Source organism: Argopecten irradians, chromosome 16 (genome assembly GCF_041381155.1).
Source record: "Argopecten irradians isolate NY chromosome 16, Ai_NY, whole genome shotgun sequence".
Taxonomy (NCBI): Eukaryota; Metazoa; Mollusca; class Bivalvia; order Pectinida; family Pectinidae; genus Argopecten; species Argopecten irradians.
This window is the reverse complement of record NC_091149.1, coordinates 5,378,310-5,402,531: the sequence shown is the minus strand read 5'-3', so window position 1 is coordinate 5,402,531 and position 24,222 is coordinate 5,378,310. Positions and strand designations below refer to the sequence as shown.

At 34.9% G+C, this 24,222-nt stretch overlaps 1 protein-coding gene across 27 annotated transcripts in view; it reads right to left on the bottom strand.

The window, feature by feature from the left end:
• Positions 1–24,222, bottom strand: part of LOC138310935 (tensin-3-like) — a 329,375-nt gene that overhangs the window by 83,211 nt on the left and 221,942 nt on the right. The window contains exon 1 of one of the 27 annotated variants that reach the window (XM_069252295.1): positions 21,404–21,454. The exons of 23 other annotated variants lie outside the window; for them this stretch is intronic. Coding sequence is in view for 2 of the 4 variants with exons in the window: in XM_069252287.1 (XP_069108388.1) it covers positions 13,889–13,975 (87 nt within the window). In the remaining 2 variants the exon portion in view is untranslated. Of the gene's footprint in view, positions 1–32; positions 349–11,707; positions 11,764–13,888; positions 13,991–21,403; positions 21,455–24,222 lie in introns of those variants that run through there. 3 more of the 27 variants (XM_069252287.1, XM_069252294.1, XM_069252289.1) reach the window with 3 other exon arrangements.

The window sequence follows — 24,222 nt, the reverse complement described above, 5'->3', positions numbered from 1 at the left end:
AAACTACCATCAGGGCAAGTAAACAAACTCACCATCTCGTATATATATGAGGATAATCCAGGTAAACATTCAACAAAATCTCACTACTTTACATAACAGTGAAGAACTGATCCCACCAGTGTAAATTTTCACATCCTTTGGAATGCTTATTACAAATCTCGGAAAAACTTCACAGAATTCCGTGTTTGTTCCGATTCGGAATACACCACAAGTGGAAAAAACTCCAGAAAATCTACAGTTATCTTGTTATATGTACAAAGGTTCGCAGGTGAGAAAAACAAACTGCATCACAGATGTCAAAATCCAGGTAAACTAAGGCTGCAGATCTGATACACAAGATCTAGATACACTGGCCGTCTGCTCACAGGCTGTGTGTGTATAAACTCTCTCTAGGCCAAGAGAGAGAAAGTTTGTATACAAGGATTATATAAACACTTTGTATTGGCGAGCATTTTGTGGGGGCGAAAAACCTAGTGCTTTAAACTTCACTGAAGCATGAACTACTAGATTTACATATATTTACGATTTAGTTTATCATTTCTTATCTACTTTTATCGGCTGTAAACATTCCTACACCAACTCTTCTTCAATTTGCATCTGATTTGGATGAGAGTTTGCTCAACAATTTGACTCTATCTCTCTACATAAAGTCTCTTTTCTTTTTTTAATTTAAGAATAAGTGTTAGAGATATGCTAACCCCCATATTTCTCCAGTATAACTGAAAAAGACTGCTTTCTATTAAATAAATTTTTAACATTAAATTTCCTGTTTTTTATAAATATGCCAGCTAATCAATCAATAGCGAATTTCTCTTGTACAAATATAATCTAATTGTCCATCAATAAGCGCATACTAACTTAAAATATGATTTAACACTAGTTAATAAATTTGAGGCTTTGAGGACCACTTTTCATTTCATAAAACTAAATTAAAATGTCTGACTGTTCGAAACTTGCGGGTTTAAAACTGAAGATATCAAAAGTAGATAGGGAGGCTTGAGTTCATACTACAATCAAGGTCATTCAAGGACAAGATGGAGGAAAGCCAGAGTTCCCAGCAAAAAATCACTGACCTATGGCCACGTACTACTTCACATGGGCTCACAATTAACCATGAGGTGGGGGCTAAGTGGTAATATGTCAGAACACCTTTACTATTTGAGTGATATCGGCCCACAAATAGGTACATTTTATCAGAACGAGCTTGCTTATTATACTAAAACCTCCATCTTTATATACCAGAGGCCCGATATCTATACACCCTATGTTTCAGAGATAACTAGATGATAATTCACACTAGGCCCAGCCAAAGTCTTCTACCAAAACCAGCGCTCGAACATAAGACTGTAATCGTTCAGATTTTTGGAACAATATCAAAATATTGTTTGATATTTATAAAGATAATTTATATTCCTTCTTCTATGTATCTCTTTTGCTGTAATATGTTACCGAGCTCGGAAATTCTCATCTTTGTATATAGTTCCCATCAATCTCTTAAGAAAAAGTGGTGTTACATACGGAGTTCATTCAGGGATTATTACCGTTGCCATGGTAACAAGTGTTTTACAGGTGCTGGGAGGTTGGTACCAGAAATAGATGCGGATGCAGTACAGAAGAATTATATATATATCGGAATGCATCATCAGAATGGAATCCCTGTGACCTTGAACTGACTTTTAATCTGTACAACCTCGATATCATTCATAGTTTTTCAATAGGGGCGGCCATTATAAAATCCTAAAAAATCATATATTATTCAAAGGTGGAAATGCAAACAATTTCTTTATTCTATGATAGGAAATTGTGGGTAGGTGGCAATTGTAACAGCCATGTTGTCTTTCGAAAATAACGATCAGCTTGATTAGCTTTTGTTTTCACAATAACTCTGAGTTTGAAGTTCAATGTTCCACTTCTAAGTGGAGATAATTTAGTATGAATGTCTTTCAAGGGTAAATTTGACTTGAATGTCCAAAAGAATTGTTGGACTTTTGCTAGTAAAGGCAGAATATTTCATCACTTATTTACTGAATAAAGATAAAATATGTTTGAATCAATGTAACATGTTCTGATAAAGTTTAAGACAAAAATTTGTTTTCTTATGATTTGCAAATGAGAAATCCTAAAATATGGTAAGAGGAAGCAAAACATTTGATATTCAGAAATTTTTTTTCCAAACATCTTCACTAGAATATGGCAGACTCATGCAGATACATAATTTCTTTAAACCTTAAAAATTTTAATCGCAAATACACAAAAAAATTTCTGCATCATCAAAATTTTTATGCAAAAAAGGAGCCAACCTGTTGAGATATTTCTTAAAAATATACCCGGAAAAAATTCAGACAATTCATCGGCCTCCATTCAAAATGAAATGTAGCAATATATCCTACAATCTGTTTCGTGGTGTTTAGTATTCATATCCACGAGCTGGCAGGTTCATTAATAGTCTTATCAACCTCATTTTAACGATGAGAATCAGTTAGGTTCTTTATCTGACTGCCATTCAAAAGTCTATAATGTAGACCATCTACGATAATACGACCAAAAAAGTTACTCATTTACACATTATCACCATCATGATAAAAAGATCTGAATTTTGTGCATTCACAGCAAATAATATAATTTGTAGATTAATGCTATGAAAAGTAAAAATGTGTGATCCATTTCCGACATTTTCCGTGTGTTATCCAAATTAAAAAACGTCTTTATGACATATTTTGGTGTTACGTGTGAATATGTTGATTCCGAGATATAAATGATAGAGATAAATTAAGTTTACCATCGATTAATTAATACCATATTCCTTTGATAATTGATCTCACAAAAATCAAAACACTATCAGATATTTTAAAATTACAATCCCATGAAAAATAGAACTTTACTGACGATAAAAAATATTTTACACTCATCATTTTGGTGCGTATCTTAAAAAACGTATTTAGATTCAAAAATTAGAAGCCATGGTGGCCATCTTGGATAATTGACCCAGAAATTAAAGACGTCTGTAATAAATATATGCCATTGCCTCCATAAGAACTCAACAAGTGATAGGATGGGACAGGACGTTTAGGGACGGATGGGACAGGACGTTTAGGGACGGATGGGACAGGACGTTTAGGGACGGATGGGACAGGACGTTTAGGGACGGATGTGGACAACACTAATTGAGGCACAAAAAAGGATTTTGTAAAATGAAGTCTATTAGTTGTGTGTGGTTTATGCATGGGCAATATATCTTTTACGATATTTAGTCAGAAATCAGCCAAGTTTAAATGAACCATGATGTGGGGTACACATAGTGCATCAAAACCTGTAATTACTGTCAAAACATGATCTGCTCTATTTAACGAATCGCCCGACCTACTGTAAAAAATCTCGGCGAATATGTTAATAGGTAAATGAGAGAATCTTTAAATATTTCCAAACTCCAGGTGTTTCACATTCGTTTTCATAATGACCCACATACCGACAATTTTATTCAAATTTTAACAACTCCAGGCTCATCCTTACTGGGAGATCTAAGGTTATTGCATATATTAAAAGCTAGAGGTCAAAGGTCATTTGTTACAAAATATGAGATGAAATATCATTCAGTCCCCATCAAAGTAGAAGTCATCAACTTCTATTACAACACATGTTTATAAAATGTGATACAAAACTGGAGATATATTGGCATATAATGCAAACATACACATTTTAATGTTATAATAGCGCTAATTTTGCCCCAGAAGTGCTACATTAGTGTCCATGTGGGTGGAAAATTAATTAATATCAACAGTTTATACTTTTTTTTTTCAACAAAAATATTTGTGTGATTTTGTGAGGTCATATGTACTGCTAAAGGGCAAACGATCAAAAGATTTCCTTCTCTTTCTGTCAATTTCATGTATTCAAAGCCAGTAATTAGTTTCACCTAGGTTGTATATTTCACCTATAGCTATACAAACTACCACGTACATTATCAAAATTCATTATCCCCTCTGATATTCATAACTGAATATATTTCTTTGAGTGTAATTCACACTTACAGGTAATTCTGACATTATACATTGCATGTTGAACTTGAAGACTATAAATAATCTTCTACTCTATTTCATACCAGCGTTTATACAAAACTAATTAATTTCATAGTTAGTAATACGGATTTAACAATGAAGCATTTTAAATGCACAAAACATGGTCATGCTCATATAAAATAAATCGCCTTCCAGTTGTAACGTGGCATCAATAAATATTTAAATTAATTCTATTAATGCACGAGTATTACGCAATGAAATTTCTAAGCTAACATTTGCTCATTTTATATAACACTTAAATGTTTTTTTAAGTACTTAAATATCATTTTAAAAGGATGCAAACAGCATCCCTAATTGTCCACTTGAGTGCACTAATGGTAATTGCAAGCTGATTCAGTAGTTGAATGGTTTCAAGTATATGGGTAGGGGATTGAAAGAGGACTTAGTTTGCGATTTCATTAGGCTCCTCTGCCTCCCCCAGGACTTTAAGGTGGAGATATGGTGTTCCCCAAACAAAAACCATCAATCTACAGTCTACCAATAAACATGTATTTCAGAATCTGACAATTGGTGGGTAGGGGGAGGGTGGTGATGGGTGTGGCAGGAGGGGGCGGGGGGGGGGGGGGGGGGGGGGGGGGGGCCGGAGATAGAGAACAGATTGGTGAGGGAGGGTGGCAAAGAAGGGATGAAAAGGGTTGGGGTGGTAGAGATTGAGTGGTTTCCCCCCCCCCCCCCATATATATCAAGGAGGGATTTGAAGTGGTAACTGGCAGGGAAGAATGGAGTTAAAGGAAGTAAGTAATATATAAATATATTTTGCACTGCATATGCACATGGCTGCAGTAGAATCAAGCACTGTTAATGTTCTATATACAGATGGGTGTGGTCTAGTTAGACTGATGTCCTAGATCAACTTTAGTACTGGTGACCTCACATCAGCAACATTACCACTCAGACTGCATCTATCACAGGGCTAATGCAGGCTAGGAGACACATATGGACCCATATAATCTAGGTCTATAGGGGAGGGGGAGGAAGGGCGATGCATGGACATAATCAATCATTAAAATCTTCAAATCACTTAAATGAAGTGTTTTGGGATTTGAGAGAAAATTGATGGTAAAGGAGGATTAAAATGTTAGGCTCCATATGGGAAATATCATTTATTTATTTATTTTTTATGAATTATTCTGATTTTTTCTCTATGGACATCAATTGAAAAATTGTAATTTAAGTCAAATTAATAAAAAATAAATTTACAACCTGAAAAATTTCCTTATTTTAAATTGATAATTATAAAATAATCTTAATAATTGATGCCATCAACATTTAATCTCCTAATGGAGCCCCCTATTGAGTTTGTTATGGCTGAAATAGTACTAAGTATGTTCTAAGGACTATCTGTCTAGGGGGAGGGGGATCTCCAAGAGGGGAGGGAGGACCTTATCACATCTGGTAGCTATTTGTACTAATTTTCTGGTAGTCACATACTGAACCCATCTGCTCCCTCCTACAGTCTGTGACCCCCCCCCCTCCCCTATCCTAAACTCCCTCTCCCCTCTTGCTTGTGGCCCATACTACAGATACATGTACATGTATAATTTTTTTTAGATTTGTAAAAGATATTGCAATATATCTATATGTCGGTATCAGGTGACCATGTATATTTCAGAAGAAAACATGATCCAATGAAATGTATTACAACAACCAACAATCTTGACCCATTTCAAAGCGCATCATCTAAATTAACATCTTGATGGTGTTAATTTCAGGAAATGTACAATGCAAGTACATATGATTATAAATTGTATTGCAATTTGAACACCCCCCCCCCTAACTTTCCACTACATAACAATATTACATGTACAAACAAGCATGAATTCACTGTGCTATTTCCATATAAATATGTCCTCTAATGTTATACTACAATACCTAAGGAAAATGTACACATCTGTGCTTCTTCTTAAATGTAGATTGTAAAACTTGAATATGTATATATCTTTATATATAACTCACCTGAAATTATACACTACATACCTATCCATACTTTTATATCCTTAGAACGAGAGAAGTGAAGGAAATGTTTACATATGGTACCACGTACTTACACACCACTAGTACAGGTCAATATTAGCCCGCACGGAAAATATAGGCCGACATAAAAAACATGTACCGTCATATATTGATTATTAATTAATCAATTCACACCTACACATTCTAACCCTGTACAGGTATATGCACAGGTAAAAACAACTGTTTTAAATGCCTACCTTGGCAGCTTACAAATATATCCCAATATGAAAGTATGAAAAGTATACACACACATACAGAATATTTGTCCAAACTTTCAATATTTACAAAACATTCAAAAGTATAGGTCGGTATTTTGATAAGAATGTCAGTTACTTGTTGAAAACAATCTGTCAATGATATTCACAGGTAAAACAAATGATATAAATACCTACCTGACATGAGATCAAAATCCCAAAAACGTTTGCTCATGCAGGTATAGGTATAACAAAGTTTCATATACGATAAAGTAAGAATTCCTTGTAAGGGGAAACAACTTCTCTCTTATTAATAAACATTCCGAAGTCTATATATTTTCACCAGAAATGTCATTCATCTATGATTAACACCACAAGCTGTCAATATACATACAGTACTATGTATATGGACCTATAGTAATTACCATGTATTATTATAAGCAGTGTGACTGACCTAGATTTCGAGTAGAGAGAGAAAGTCACTGTGGTGCCAGCGGTGGGATAGCAGGACACTTCCTGCTGGTCTCACATTATGGCTAAACACAATCAATATTTAATTGAAAGAGAACTTTATAAATTACAGGGTAATGACCACAGATGTTTGTGGAGACAAAGTCAGCTTACTATCAATACACCTTTACCAGACATAAAGCAAATCTCAGCTTTTTATAACCAGAACTTTTCAGAAATACTGTAATGTTGTTTTTTATTTCAAATTTTCATACTGCAGGCTTGCATGCTCCTCCATGTGTATGTTATAATACTTGACCTCTTCAGCATTTTCTATCAATGTTAGGAGTAAGATATAATTACTTTAGCAATAATTATTATCGTAATACCTATATATATGACACCCCTCCCCTCACCCCCACCCCACCAATTTTTTAATATTAAGACATCAAAAGTTAATATCTATGATAAATAAATAAGATATATATCAAGCTGGTAATATTAGCAAATGTAAACATTAATGTGTTTCGTTTTTCTTATTAATTATATATATTTATTTATTTCAAACATCTTATATTTAGATTAAGCTAACCAGCCATGTACAGCTTAGTGTAAACTGCTATTATAGTGGACCTAGTATGTGTCTGTTATCTCAGTATGGTGCGACCTAATGATGTGAAAAAGTGAGATAATCACTTATTGTAAGGCACCGAAAAAATGTGTCCCTTATGTAATCCACAACAAAATAACTGTAAACACCTTCAAAGGACACACATATATATATAACATATTTTTTATATTCACAATATTAGGGGGGAAATAAATTTTTGTACTTTAGGTACATGTATTTTAATTCTGCTGAGAAAAATCTTATCAACAACTTTGGGTCTTGTTATCGACCAGTACATTAAAGATGCTCCACTGATTCCAAATGGTATTTTTTCACTATCAAAAGCAGGAGCAGACGATTTAGTATTTTTCTTCAGATACAAAATTTACTTACTTTACACCATTACCACCATTGAAAAGTTTGAGCTTCTAACTTTAATTAATTCAAGTTAAAAATATGAAAAATAACTAATTGCATCCCGAAAAAATTCCGTGGCACTATATTCTATATGGAATGAAGAACTGATTGCGCATGAATCACAGGCGAAATAAATTATCTTATATTATTTTGTGTGTTAATTAGGCATATATATACACGATTAAACACCAAATATTGTTCAAATGATGAATATCATTTATACTCTGTCAGCAGTGGAGCATCTTTAAGAATTCAACTTTGCTATTAATTAGGACTGGTATTACCAGACAGGTTCTAATTTTTCTAATTATCATTCCGTATAATTATGATTTATAATTGACCTGTCAGCTATATGTTAGAAATACAAATGTAGACTAACTCCTGAGACATAAACCCCTCGCTATCGATGACCTTTTTATACTCGATTTAATTCATCACACACTGTGTCACTTGAGGAGTAAAATGAATACAAAGTAAATCAAATCTAACGATGTAAACATAATATAGGTACTTAATTAAATCAACTTTAATGAATCTCCACAAACATGGTTAAATAATGTCTCATATTTTAATTTATTTTTTATTTTTTTAAAAATCTGCATTGAATTCTAGCCTTTCATAAATATCTAAGCTACATGTATATAACGTATTTGTTCAATTTTTTTTATCAATTTGAACAAATCTCAATAAAAATGGTTAAATAAGATCTCTCATTAAATCATTTGTTCAATTTTTTCTATTTGGAAAAAAGTCCTTCGATGACATAATTCTACAAATAAATTATTTTGCCAGCAGTGATGATATAATACAGATGGGTTCTTTCTGAGGTATTACCTCATGTGTCTGCAAAATAGACCGTTCATACCATCTCATTCCGTATGTACGAGACGTAATTGCACACTTACGCCTACCATATGCCTATGAACGTCTCCGATAGCCTTTCTTCAATGAATATATCCACTGCATTTAAATTTTATCACTATTCCGAATCAGCATCAATGGCTTATATTTACATATTTTGCCCCCGTAAATCATAAATAGGTTCAAACATGACACAAAAATTTAGGCTGCAGGTAACATTTTTTTTGTTTCTTATAAAAAAAATTCAAAATCATCGCTAAGTCATGGTTTAAATCATTTTTGTTTTAAAGTTCTCAAAATGCAGATTATGAATTAAATCAAACCACATACATATGACGAAATATTTTACATAACATGTACATTTCAACACAGGCTCAATATTCAGATTTAAAAGATACCTGATAAACAGAATTTTTTTGGTAAAGCCTCAATCAGAAATGGCTAATGTGTATTGGTATATGGTAATTAAACGACGTGCCCCAAGGGGACGTGTTTGCATGATTGGCTGGTTTAAAAAGGTTATGTAACGTCGTCATGGTGAAACAGGTGGGCTGATGTAATAGGCCATGAACGTCGATTACAGGTATGATAACATTTCACCTGCGGCATGTATCCTAATTAACGAGTTTCCTATCAAACCGAGGACCATGCAAAGTTCTGTCAATTATTCGACAGGCGGTCAATGAAGTAGATCTAATTTTATTCACAGAAATCTGATGTTTTTCTTTTTTTCTTTTTAACAATGATGTAATTTGAAATAATAACTCCGTGTGGCAATCAATTCGCCATATTATGTTTAGGTAGAATATCTCCTCCGTTACCAAAGAGTTTAAAAGATATATGAATGGCCAAATGATTTATGTATGTTTGTGTGTGAATTTTATTCTTCACATAAACTACATTTGGTCTCATATTTTTCAGAATTCACATTTATGAAGAGATTGGAGATTTTGCTCTTGATACTCTCACCTTTGAAACCAGATGCATCCTGGGCAAGAAATGACAAACAAATGCTTTTGCCTCCAAATTGGGACTCATTGCGATTGGAAGCCACACTATAAGCTCCACCCCTTTCCCAATATCACAGCCAAACCAAGCAAATATTTCAGAATGTGGGCGACTGCAGTGGTTTGAAAATACAAAATGTATAATTGAATAATATTTTATACCATGGTGTTATTATGTGACACTAAAAGACAATTTGTGTTGACATTATATTCTAAAATAGTCACAGCAGAATAACAAGTCTGACATTTTTTATGATCTATGTATAAAACAGTTCCTGCTATTATATTACAGTCTCCTGCAAAAACCACAATGACAATTTGCATACTTTTCACTTAAGGAGGCTCGCACCATTTCCCACCTATCAGCTGTTATGGCCTACATTAAAGTTTGTTTTTTTGGGTAATTTCAGATTTAATGTCAGCATTCAGACTTAACATACTATCAATTTGATAAAGCTTTTTCTGAAATTATACCGAATCACCAGACATTTTAAACACTTTTTTGCTTAATTTTGAATTTTAATATAGGCAGTTATGTTTAATATATATTTTTACCCTTAGAAAGCTTAACCATATTCTCCCTATTCAACTTATTCATAATGCATTTTAATATTTTTTCTATCACACTTGATGTTAGACATTATATTTCATATGACTTTTCACTTAAGGAGACTCACACCATTTACATCATGTGCAAATCTATCAATTTGATTGCAGCATCAATATTAACTCATTTACCCCAAAAGACACATTTAGACTCTTCCGAATCAAAGACTAGCTCAGTCCATTATGAAATTACAGGGGTGAAAGGTTTAACTGAACAACTTCTCTGAATACCATCCCCCACACCTTTATTTAGATAGGACTAAAAACAACAGGAACATTCCTGTCAGTTAACACTAGTGCTCCTGATGATGGTGAGGACTGCTGTAGGATATCAAACCAGCAGTCTTCTGCAGACACCCTCTTTATCCTGGATGTCTATATCTCCTCATTTTTCATCCTTCTATATCCTGGACAGCTAGTTTCTTCTATCTATCTCTCCATTTTTCATCCATCTCTGTTCCCACTGATAAAGGTGTACAGGTGCCCACATAACCATATTTCATAGTGCTTAATACTAACATCCTGTTCTTCTCTGCCTAGTGTTGCATCCCCCCCACCCCCCTACCCCACCATAAACCTGCTCCTTTCCCACTAACTTGTAAATGCAGATTTATCCCCAATTCCTATCCATATAACTCCAGACTTGTGCATATCAACTGGATACATATAAAAGGGAAAACAAATATAGGTCACAGTCACCTAATTGTCACAGGAATCTGAAAATTCTAGAGATGAAGATGTTAATTTCACCACAAATGAAAGCAGCATTTGAAAATTGTGTCGAACACTTAAAACCGCAATTTTCAGAGAGATGGACATCAGAAATTGCAAATACAAATGGCTTGTGGATTCTTGGCAACTTAAAAAGGTTTAGAATCATGCATACATAGCATATGTGTTTTTAAGAAAACCATGGTAACATGATTCATAAATCCCCCAGTATTCCCAACCAGCTGAAAAAACCTGGGGTGTTTATATAGGATAAACATCACAGTTATCAAAATTTGAACTTTGTCCAAAACCTTCTAGATATTGTTATCACTGTTAGAAAAAATTTCTGACTGATTAACTGCTACCATGCAGGTATATCGTCCTACCCCTCCCCCACCCCCAGGGGGCAGCCTCTCTTGACCCCAAATGTAACATGGCACCACTAGGGCTAGGGGTAGTTCTGTCGACTAAATCATCCTAAAGTACGAACTATGATTTATTCATTTTTTGGTAAAAAACTTTTTTTACAACAAGTGAATGAAAAGATTTGTTCGCCATGACAACAAACAGAAGTTGGTTCTCCTCATGAAGGAGCTGCAAGGAATGAGACGTAGAACAGTGACTCTCGATCTCAATTAAACGAAAACAAAGCGTTACTGAAGAGTTTTTGTATCAAAATGCATTGGAGATGAAATTGAAGAAGATGGCAACAATTTCGGAAATGGATTTTGAGATTCCTGACAAGCATGAAGAAAACCTTACCTATTTTGTGTTCCAGCAAAGTCGACCAGTGAGATGCTTTGGTCTGATTTACTGCCGAATTGATGTCTGATGTTGCCTTGGAAACGCTCCAAGTTAGTGTCAGAATGAGGGGGTGAAGGATAAGGGGAGTCAGTGTGTGTTAGATACCTGAATCAGGAACAAGGAATCTTGTCCATAAATCTATCAGGGGCAGGTAACTCTGTAATCAATATGTCAAGGGGAGACAACTTTAGAATAAATAAGTGGGAGGAAACAACTTTTATGAGCAATCTATCAAGGGGAGATAATAAAAGAATCAATAGATCAAAGGAAAATGACTTGTGAGGTGAAAGACAGACAAATAAAGAATTGAAACTCTAAGGGGAGACAACTCTTTCCATAGAAGAATTTCCAAGTTTATCTGGAAAGGCAAACACCAATGCCAGTATGAAATAGATTTATTTCAACATATTTGAATGAGATATTGCTAAAGATATACAAGATCTGAACCCTGTGGTCATGACAATATGATGGACATCGGACATCACTTTACATAAATCTTAATTCATATAAAGGCTAATAGTAAGATTGACAACAGCAAATTCTGGTAATCTAGGTTCATTCATGGCTGAAGTGGTCTACATATATCACTCCTTTGAGGAAATAAAAGATTTCTGGATAAGAGATAGATGGTTCAACAGCTGAACTAGCCATACAATATGTACTGTGTATCCCATATATATCTTCTCAAGGTGTGTACTGATGTATGTATCTCTTCCAACAAACCCAAAGGCCAGATACAGGATCCATACAGATGGCAAAAACTATGAGTTACAAGCTGGGCTGGTTCTGAGGGCTGAAAGGTTCTCTACAGAAACTCCACATGAAAGAGTGTACTTTAAGGACTGCTTACATGTTGGAAGTCAATCAGAGATAAATCATAAAATGTGGAAAGTCACAGTCATAACTCAAAACCCTTTATACTTTGAAATAAGGGATAATTTTTTTCGTCTGCATCTTGCAGAGTTATCTGCCCTTGTGGATAGGTATCATCATTGTGATGTAGTGCTTTTTCTGAGTAAAAATCATGTTTCTTCTTTCTATTATGACGGTACTACCTGCAAGGGCAGACTATTATGACGGTACTACCTGCAAGGGCAGATAACTCTGAAATATGCAAATGCGGAATAGAACCTTATTAGGTTTGATAGCTTACAACATTGATGCTGAGAGAGGTTGAAGATCAATTACCTAGCCTAAAAAACAAAACTATTTTTTTTCCAAAATCTCTTCTATTTAATGGATGTTTTGTTCATGCAAGATACCTCAATAATATAAATTCTTAATCAAATAACCATTGTTTGCATATTCCAACATTTTTTGAGGCCTAAAATCTTCAAAATTTTACGATGAATACCATGTGAACTGAATGAAAGAATTTTTTCACATCAGCCCAAAATAGCCCCACTTCCTACCATCATTAGGAATGTATACATATTTCCTAGCAATTAAGAATCAAAAGGAACCTAGATGGGAAAACTCTTTAGTGGACTTCGAGACTCCATAATCCAGCAATAATAACATACACAGAAAAACAGTACAAATCAGAGAGAAATTGCTACACACTTTGTGTGCATAGCTAAACTCATAACATCTAATAGATTCTGTATAATACTCCACTGTTTAGGTTTGAATCCTTGCCAACCAGGTCAGGTCATTATTTTCACATACAGAATATAAACTGTATAATCCAGCAACCTGTCTATAATGGAACCTGCCTATTTTCAACAATCATATTTCACTTAAAATTTACAATCGAGCAGTACTGAAGAGTTCGGAAAAATGTTTGAATTTTCAATGTTTTTCTGAAGAAAATTTAAACTTTGTGATGACACACAAGTTTGTGAGCGTAACGTACATCGTACATAACATTTCTGAGAAAGCAATGTGAATTTCGTTCACAATTTAATGACATTATAATGTTGACAAACCCACAAGGGAAGTAATTCTGCAATTTGCAAATATGGAATACCTAGAGACACGAAAATCTACAATTGAGGACTTTTCATAGGTATTTGCAAGTTGATCTGAAGGAAACCAAAACTTTTTAGTATACCAGTCATCATATATTAGTCTTTTGAATGGATGCAATTTATGTTTAATCTGTTCAAGGTTTAAGGTCATGACCTTGAATCAACTTACCACAGTGTAATCTCGATTCTCCACAAGGTCAGGTGACCTTCGTTGAGGCACAATACAACTATGACAGAGGCGGGAAAAATCCTTCATGTTGTTGATAACGATAAATCCTTGAAACTTCTCACAAGAAAATTAGAATTTTCACTTTTACTAATCCACTTTTTGTACGAGTCATAATTCCCTGAATTTGTGCAGAATTCATCTGAAGTTTCATGAATAGAACTTGTGATCACTTCCGATAATCTGCTTGTTACAGGTTTGAATATTATGTAAGACAAAAAATCACAATGACTTCTATAGGACTAAAATAGTATTCCAATGGGAAAACTCGAGACACCAGGTCATATCGTCAGAAAGCTGAGCTAGCTAATGTTCTATGCAAGATAAAAATTCCTTTTTATATTACAAACACACAATATAGACATGTGTTTTTGCGAATAATCCTTTGTTGTCGTGGGTTACTAACGAATCCATTTAAAACAACCCAGATGGCCCTCTGGTGGCCGCGGAATCTTCTGACATATCACAATGTAGATTTCAAACAGAGTCAAATTATTTTCCTGTACAATTCCTGAATTTATTTTTCGAGTGCCTGCGCCTTGAGAAGTAGCATCTTTCCTCTGGTTACAGGAGTACAAGCTATAACTATAAAGTTTGCTGTAGACACTGATGTAGTTTTAATCTCTCGTAGTCCTAGTTTCCGCCCCTCCCACCAGTCTCCCCCTCCTTTACTCCATACCCCCATTCACCAAACTGATGGGCTAAAGGAAGATGGGTGCATTTTATCTCGAGAATGCATAAATTTTCCTCCCTATATATTCTAATGGGGTCTCCTTAAGGCCAGGTCCGATTTCACCCCTCCCTTCAAGTACAGTCTGTATCATCCAGCCTCTGAAACTGGTGTCTGTTACAGCAGATGACCCAATGTAAATATCCGAACATTAGCTACAAAAAATACTTTCATACACTTTAGAAGCCTCCATTGATGCCCAATTAAGTCCAGCCGTAGCGTATCATATTTCAAAGTTTTTATCTATTTCTGGACTACTGACCCCATGTAGCCTTTTCAATAATAAACAATACCATCAGAATAAACAACTTTTTATCTATATATTCTCAATGGTCTGTTTCAGCGAATTCTATCATAAGCAAAAATATGACAGAAATATACAAGGAAATTAATTACCTACACATGAAATCTACATGTATCCATAGGAAATAGAACCCAGTAGTTTATATCAGTAGAACATTCTATTTATACCTGATGTTAAGTTTATGCTATGGTATATTTTACATGTTGAATGGTTTATACATGTATAAACTGTATAGAGAGGGCTGGGGTGGGGATATTGGGGGGATGGGGGATGTTCTACTGTAAAGTCTAACACCTCTGTATCTCTCTAAACATCCAGAAACTTTGGTGCTTCTGGGCTGGTATCAATAATGGTGTCCAGGTTTGTTTTAAATATACCTATATATCATATCTACATGGTATATAAATACCTAGTCTACTTCACATTATCAGTTTATATCTACATAGCTAGATATCATATCAGATGCATACAAATATCACTAGACTTTATAGCTAGAACCTATTTCTTTTTATCATATATTATCAAGTATTCCAGTTGGTATTTTTCACCTGTGAAGATTCGTCAAAACGTTTTTTTCGAACATTGAGTATTCATCATTGCAATCATCATAATGTTTTCAAACTTTTTCCGTCATAATGAATTTAAAGATAAAACAAATAATTTTTCATATATTTTTATAGTTGGGACTTGAACTTTGTTTTGATTTTTTCTCTCTCATAAATTCCAACTTATTGTCATAAAGATTGTTATTTTTTTTTTCACATTAAAATTCAAAATATTCTAAGAAATGCTTCCTATATCATTCAAATAGAAAAAAACATTTATGGTATTCCTAGACCAAAATTAAAATATTCCTATATTACGGTATGTGTTGGATTAAGGTAATTTAATGTATAACACTATTGTTTGGTACTCAAATCATTTCCACATAAATTACATCCATCATTCCGGATTTAATCACAGAATCCACTTTCAGATTTTAGTAGCGCGGAAATATATCCTATTAAGGTCGCTTCCTGTTCCAGCTCCGGTATTAATTTTCGTAGTGGTCAATTTTCGTATCGCATCTCACCCTCGGAATAGTCCAGGAAATAAACATGAATATGTCCCTGATGTTATTGATGGTTTAAAGTGACACCTGGACGGTCCTTCATGTAATCAACACCTACAGTTCCGAGGAAAATTATTCATTAGGAAAAAGCGCTCGTATGATCAATCAAATTCGGACAAACACAAATCTGTAATGATTTTCCCCCCCAAATATAAATCTGCCATGCGCTGATTGTATCATTCAGATATTTATTTGCATTATAAAAATATCCTTGATTACGATGCAGGTAGTCAAACTGTGGATTGCTTTCCACTGGGGAATTGCAATTGATCGAAAACCAACATTAACTCAGGAAACAGGAATAGCGAAATTGACATTGAAATAACTTTTTTTTTCTGAAAGTTATTCAGTATTCCCCAGATGAGCACAATTGTTTTGTGCTAATTTCAAAACTTAAAGAGTTTAAAGATATTTCATCAACAGTAGTTTTGGAGAGTCCATTGAATGGTAATCAAATATGACGCATCACAGCTTCAGCAGTAATTCATTGTTGAATCTGTTGACACATACATAAGGCCAGTATGTTTTTTTCTAAATACGTATTTCAAATTTCAACTTCAGAATTACCTCAGTCCATGCGGAACCAATTTTGGTCAGATTTGGCATCAAATTTCCCAATTAGTAGCTCCAAAAACAAAAACATGCCAGCCTGTCCATGTCAAAAACACCCTGTAGGGGCTAAGGACCATCTCAGTGTTTCAAACTCCTCTAAAATAACTGGCCTTGATAAATTGACCAGCTGTGCCCATCAATGACCACCAGGTTTCATGATTTGTCAACTCTACAGACAATTTTTGCGAAATATGAATCCCTAATATTTCTAAATCTTTTAAAAAAATTGGTTATATTCACATAATTTCTTTAACCAATGTATAAAAAAGTTGAAAATTCAAAATACACAATTTTTGTCTATAAGTTTTTTTCTTCAAACTTTGGCTTAAAAGCTAACAAGTCTTCAAGCTTCAGGTTCCTTCCTCTAAGTATAGTATCCCACAAAACTCTTGTAAATTCCATTCAAGCTATAGCAGTGTTTGTCTCTAACTCAGTGCATTGTTGATGGCCAGTGACTGGTGTGGTCAAAAGTCATGCCAGACTGGACAATGTCCACTTGTGGTCATCTCTTGTTCCATTAGGACACAGCTGTCAACTTTTGTGAACAAACAAAAGCATGTCTACAAGGTGTCACACCCCTCTATCTGTTATACATGGTGATAGGGTTAAGAAGGCAACAATATAACCAGTTGTTGAAAGATGATTAACTTTTACAATTAAAGCTTGATACATTATATCACTTTTTAAAATGCTACCATTAATAAGAAATCTTCAATTTTTTTTCTAAAATATCAAAGCAATTACAATCTTGTGTGCCCACATTTTGGGGCCAGTGAATTCAAATTCTTTGAATGCTAATTTTACAAAATGGAAGATATACAAAGACAATGTTTTGATATGTCAATAAATTCAAGTTTCAGGTGAAAAGATCACAGAATATGATAAACTTTCCAAAGATTTATCAGAAATTCACATTTAAATATTTCAATTTTCCAATGAACATTTCGTTTACACATTGGACAGCCATTTCTGCATCAACAAGGTTCCAACAATATTTCCCAGATTTCTGATTTGACTGCAACTTTTTTGTTCTAAGTTATAGTGCAGGCGTTTCCTTTATCACGCTAAACAACCCAGAAATCGTAGGATTTATTCCAGGTTTCCTAGTTTGACCTGATTTTTCTTGACAAGTTTGCACAGTCGTATCCTGGGCAATGTCAACAAACATCCCCGCTCAGAGAATATAACATTTCCCAGAAAGATCCAGTTCTATTGTCATTGATCTGATATTGACAGCAATCACACTGCTTTATCTCATATCTGGATCCAGTGGTCATTGTTTGACCATTGGTCAGTCTTTACCTCCTATTGTGGCTCAATTAATGAACACTCATGCCTCAAGGTCATGATATTAATTATTCATTGATTGAAGGTCATCATTTGTCCGTTTGTCTGGATAATGATAGCCTTAAAAGTGGCTCTCCATCTTGCTTTCATTTTTCATCAAAGTATCTATGTAAAATATAAAAGATTTTGAAGCTGCAAAATTTTGTTCGATCCACTGTTCTAATCTTATTTTCAAAATTCAAACTTCATACATATTGTATCATTACCGCCATTGATATGACATCATTTTTACTCATTCACCCGAAGGCTCATTTGAACTCTTCTAGTTCAGATATAGGAATGGTTCATTATGAAATATCAGGGATGAATCAACTAATTTACCTGTCCAATAGCTTAAATTATATGCTTCTACATAAAATTTCCAATCATCATAAGCCAAAATCGTGGATTTATAGAACATTACAAACACATGAATTTCTAACAAAATATCAAAGGGAGATAAATCTATTCAATTATCGAACAGTCATTCTTGGATTAATACAACATCAGAAAAATATGAATACCTAACAATTCTCAAAGGGGAACAACTCTACTCAATCATTGAATAGTCAATTTAGGATTATTATAGCATCAGAAACATCTGAAAACCAAGAGAATTCTCAAAGGGGGACAACTCTATAAGCTTCCTGTGATACGATCTATTTTATCTCCACACATAACAGACCATGTTGGTAATTAAGGTTATTACTTGGTGGGTACAGACGTACTGAAACTGATGCTCGTGATACCGTAATGTTGTTGGTTTTACGCCTCGTTGAATCAAATTTCATACCGCGACTAATATGGAATATCATTTCATCCTATGATTGTGGAGCGGAATCTCTGCAGCCGCTGAAACTTTTTTTTTTATTTTTTTTATTTCACCTCTTTCTGAGACAGACCTCATAAAAATTATAGTTACACATAGGATCCAGTATGATAAGTCAGTTTTATCATTTATCTTCAATTTGTAGTTCATCTGTTAAATCCATAATATACTATGTTGATTCAACATTGATATTCTGACATAGGCTTTTAGTGGTTCACATGTACTCTTAGCAAATGAGATATAGATATTGTAATATGGGGAATACTATATAGCTGGATGCATTGTGAGATAGGGAAACTATGGGATTAGGAGTAATATAGGCTTCAGGGAGCTGAAATAAGGCAATGTTGGGCACAGGTGCGTCATGGGACTGGGGAAAAGGTGTGGGATTTCAATAGGGGCCAGCCAATGTGAAGTTGGGAGCAAGAAATTATTGGTGGGGTCAAAGAAAGGGATATTTTCAGAATTAATAGATGGTGTCAGGCAGAGAAAGCAGTAGTCCTATTAATGGACTGATATGGGGAGGAGTGGGGGTGGGGGGGGGGGGTGTGTGTGGGGGGGAGGTTGGCAATACTATAGGTAGCAGGGTTAAAATAAGGCAGTTAGGTTGCTGTTCAAAGTTCTATAATTTACAACAAAGCAGTGATTCACTCTTGTGGTTTTGTTTTGACAAACATTTCTCTACACTATTTATTATTTCTTAGTACGGCAAACAAGGACTAACTGTTTTGATTTTAATAGAGAAACCATTTGAATATGATCATTCACCCCTAAAATTTCATAATGAACAGGCTAAGCCTTTGATTTAGAAGAGTCCAAATGTGTCTTAAGGGGGTAAATGAGTTAATACCACCAAGTTTGGCACACAATGGAAGACTGTTGACTGAAATCTCATGTGACTTTAGCTTTTTTGGAGGTCAAGGTCAAGGGTCAAGGTCACCATTCTGAACTAAATCACAGCATCAGGTGATTCATGGCCATAGTCACATGTTATCTCTCAGATAAGTTAGTGGCACTTAGCAGCACTGTTACCATGGTGATATGTTATATTTTAAGCACAGATACGACATCAGAGATGTACCATGTACTATTGTACTACAGATATGACGTAAAGCTATAAACATTTCAAATACTATGATTTTAACTTTAATCTTTACTTCAGATTTTTATTTTGTTTTTGCAATTAGCTTGATAACACAGGGACTTGTATACTGGTATAAGAGTTAAATGATCACAGGGACTTGCATGAAGCTTTGACACAGGGGCTTGTAAAATTTCAATGCAACATTATAGTTGGTTTTATTATAAAAGCAAAATTTTCACAATGTTTCCCCATTTTATCTCTCTTTTTCATGTGCATGCAGACAAGCATTTGCCACAACGTATCTGATTCAGGAAGGAAATTGGAAAAGACAACCAGAGAAACAAGAAAAATGTACACTTGATGGTAATGGTAACAGTTTGTTTCTGGCACTCTTACCAAGAATTAACAGAGCAACGTCATTTCCACGTAATCATAACAAAACATTTTACACATGGCCACATGAAGTCGTTAGCTCTTCAGTTCAGGTTTACGTAACAAAACAGCAGCGATGGCTGTAAATGTCGGCCCAATAATACACCAATCGTTAGGTACATAGCTGTTTTGTCAAATACACCGACCATGTAATGGCGCAATTACGATACCACGGAGCCAAGTGATCGAGGATATATACTAATTATAACACAACGGTAATTAGGCCGTTGTTCTTGTATGTCTCTCTGTGGTACAGGAAACGGCAAACAACATCAACGGTTTTCACATCACTCATTCATACTGGAATCGTCCAACCATATCATCAACATTCCATAGTAATGTCCATCCCATATCCAAATATCCACCAATCAAACCATCGACCACCATTTTACATCTTGGAATCACATATCATCATGACAAGAGATTGTCCTGAAATATAACACTTTAATTGTTCCATTTATGATAAAATCGGTCTTCATATCTCAAACATCAGCAGCAATAGTCAAAGTCAATGCCTCAATCAACCAAGATCAAGATGGAATCTATCAATTTTAAAGAAACCTTAAATTAAATATGTTAACTAATTTCTGGAAAATAGACAAACATGAAAGCAAAGAAATCAGATAGCTCCACCAAAACAACTCCAACCCCAATGCCTTGACCTGACCAACCCAACACCTCTGTCCACTGCATCGATCACCAGACCCCACCCCCCATACAACAGCCCCCTTACCTACAACACCAACCCAAACAACCATCTAGCTACCCTACTCCCATGCCCTCCAAACAAACCCTATCCCTACTCCCCTTGTCTTCAAACAGAACCTTCCCCTACTCCAATACCCTCCAAACAGGCCCCTCCCCTACTCCAATGCCCTCCAAACAGCTCCCTCCCCTACACCCCTGCCCCACCACCCTAACAGCTCCCTCTCCAAAGAAACCCCCATTACCAATAGAGTACTAACTATGCTCTGATATAATTTTAACTTACTCCATATCAGTTAGTCTTAAACAGTAAGTACTTACTTACAGTTCCACAATATCCACTGTTGTTTGTTTACATCCAAATCATCAATTAAAATCTACACTGGTAGCCAAATGTCAAAAAGATACACATACATACAGTGTGTACACTCCCAACCGCAATGACATTCGCACACAGAGGCTCCTTATACGCATGCAAGTGATTAATTTCTATGCGTTATTCATTTAAAATTATTCACAATTCATTCATATAGGGGCTCGACAAATAAGCATAAAGGTCAATGATAAAAATATTTCTGAATTGCCAAAATCTCACGCCTAATGTTGAAATTAAACTGAGTCATTACGTTTGTAAACAGGTCTATATTGTTTTAAATTTATTTTTAAATAAACGGATATAAACGAAAAATGGAGATAAAGTTATGATTCACCCAAAGGAACCCCTGTGTATATATAGAAGTTCATGGAAGTGTGAAAACAATAATATGATATTTCCTATAACTTAAGTACATGTACGGCTTCTGATATTGTACCACAGACGTCATGAATGTTCGGTGACCATCAGTACGATTATGATAGTATCAATCCCAGAATGCAATTAATAAAGTTAAGTTCTGTTTTAACTTATTTATCTCTAAAGACACATTTGGAGCTGGCTTTAGCAATGGTATGGTTTATTATGCAATGAGTTATTTGAGATGTTGGATTTTTCACTTCATAACAATTATTTCCCTTTCTCTTCATGACTTATCTCCCCTTACTAATATTTTTATTAATCCAATCTTATTTTTTCAAAGATATGTAATTGTTAAACAATACTACAGAATAATTTATATTTCAATTTCAGACTTAGAATCAAATAACAATTTGATTCAAATAATTTTGGTTATAATTTCTTTCATCAATCCTGATGTATTTCGATCATTCTTTTCAGTACTTTTAGGCCCCAAAATAACCCAGTGAATCTGCTGTGATCTTTCTTGTCGTACCCTGCACAATACTGATAGCTGTAATGCATTAAAGCACAAGCATGCCAGGCACCATGCGCAAGAGTGTCAACTTGTCACCACTAACACTCCTTGCTAGTGTACCATACCCCCTTAACACAAAAATTAAGGGGTATTTAAGTATGGGTGAGAAAATTCACAACTAAAATAACAATCACAGAGCGTCTTCCCTGTGAAACTAACGACCCAGAATTGATTTAAATTAGCTCTAATTACTATTCACACTGGCATATTTCATAGCCGTTTAACCTTCTATTGGAATATCAATACCCGCCCTGTCAGTTGAGGTCAGCAATGCACACGATTTTGCAGCTGATTGAAGGCTGTTCGCTGCATAAAAGTCGTAAATTATTCTGTAAGGTTCTAAATAGATAAAAAATCAAGATAGGACTGGAAAAGCTACAATGAATACATGCCAATAGGAAATGCAAATAGCAATTGTCAAGTTCGCTTTAAGATTTCACAATATATGTTGTCTCATTTTTTTTTAATTATTTTTTTTATCGATTCGGCTGGTTGAATTAAATCTGAATTACAGGTTCAAAGACAGGTTTAGGGAGCGAAAACTATTCATGCTATGTAAAACATTTACATTCACATAACTAAACTTGATATGGGATTAAGATGTTTATTGTAAAGGGAAGCCTGTCCTTTTGATTGTGAGGGTAGAGAGAAAGAGAAGATCGTGAGGATTCAGTGTATGAAATTATTTTTATAGCTTTGCTTACTGATAAACACTCACTAATAGCCTTTTACCAGATATGGACTTATTACCAGACATGGGCTTATTACCAGACATGGGCTTATTACCAGACAGGGACTTATTACCAGGCAGGGACTTATTACCAGACATGGGCTTATTACCAGACATGGGCTTATTACCAGACATGGGCTTATTACCAGGCAGGGACTTATTACCAGGCAGGGACTTATTACCAGACATGGGCTTATTACCAGACATGGGCTTATTACCAGGCAGGGACTTATTACCAGGCAGGGACTTATTACCAGACATGGGCTTATTACCAGACATGGGCTTATACCAGATATAGGCTTATTACCAGATATGGAATTATTGCCAGACATGGAATTACTACCAGATATGAGCTTATTATCAGACATCGCCTATTACCATACAATGGCTTATTACTAGACATTGGCTTATTATTCAACTTTCAGTTTTTGTATGAAAAATATGCTGTATTTTCTTAACGAAATATCTGAGGTTATTAGCAGGAATAGCATATTACTTCATGAATACATTAGAAATGTACTACAAATAGAGAGATCAAGGTCTTTGGTTTTCTTACATTTGAGTGGGCTTATACAGTATTGAGTAAATACAGTAAAGAGATGTAGTGTATAAGTCTCTAATCTAAAACTATCAAGCCCTACTTGAGCTACTTATCACTTTATAACTGACCCCCAAGGGCACATTGGGTGGTGTCCAGTTTGTCTTGATAAATGACCATCCCCCAGGCACTGACCAACAGCCGGGTCAGTAAGCCAAGCAGATAATTCACCATGTAATCACCAAGGATAACCTACATCATCCAGCCGCTGGCCAAAACACTGGATGATTACATTAAGATGAACAAGATGTTTAGGTAGATATAGCATACCTACAAACATAACTCAATTATATAGGTGTGTAGCAGGACTCAGATGGGTGTACTGGGCGATCATACTCCACATTCCACGGCCATCATCTTTGGTTTTTATGATTTAAATGACAATCATTTCTAAGCCATAGGTCGCTATCCTCTCCATAAGCCACATAACAACTCTGTCCTATCTGCCTCACAGTAACTCCCTGTCCTCTTTGTCCAATAGCAACTCCCTAGGTCGCCATCCCAAG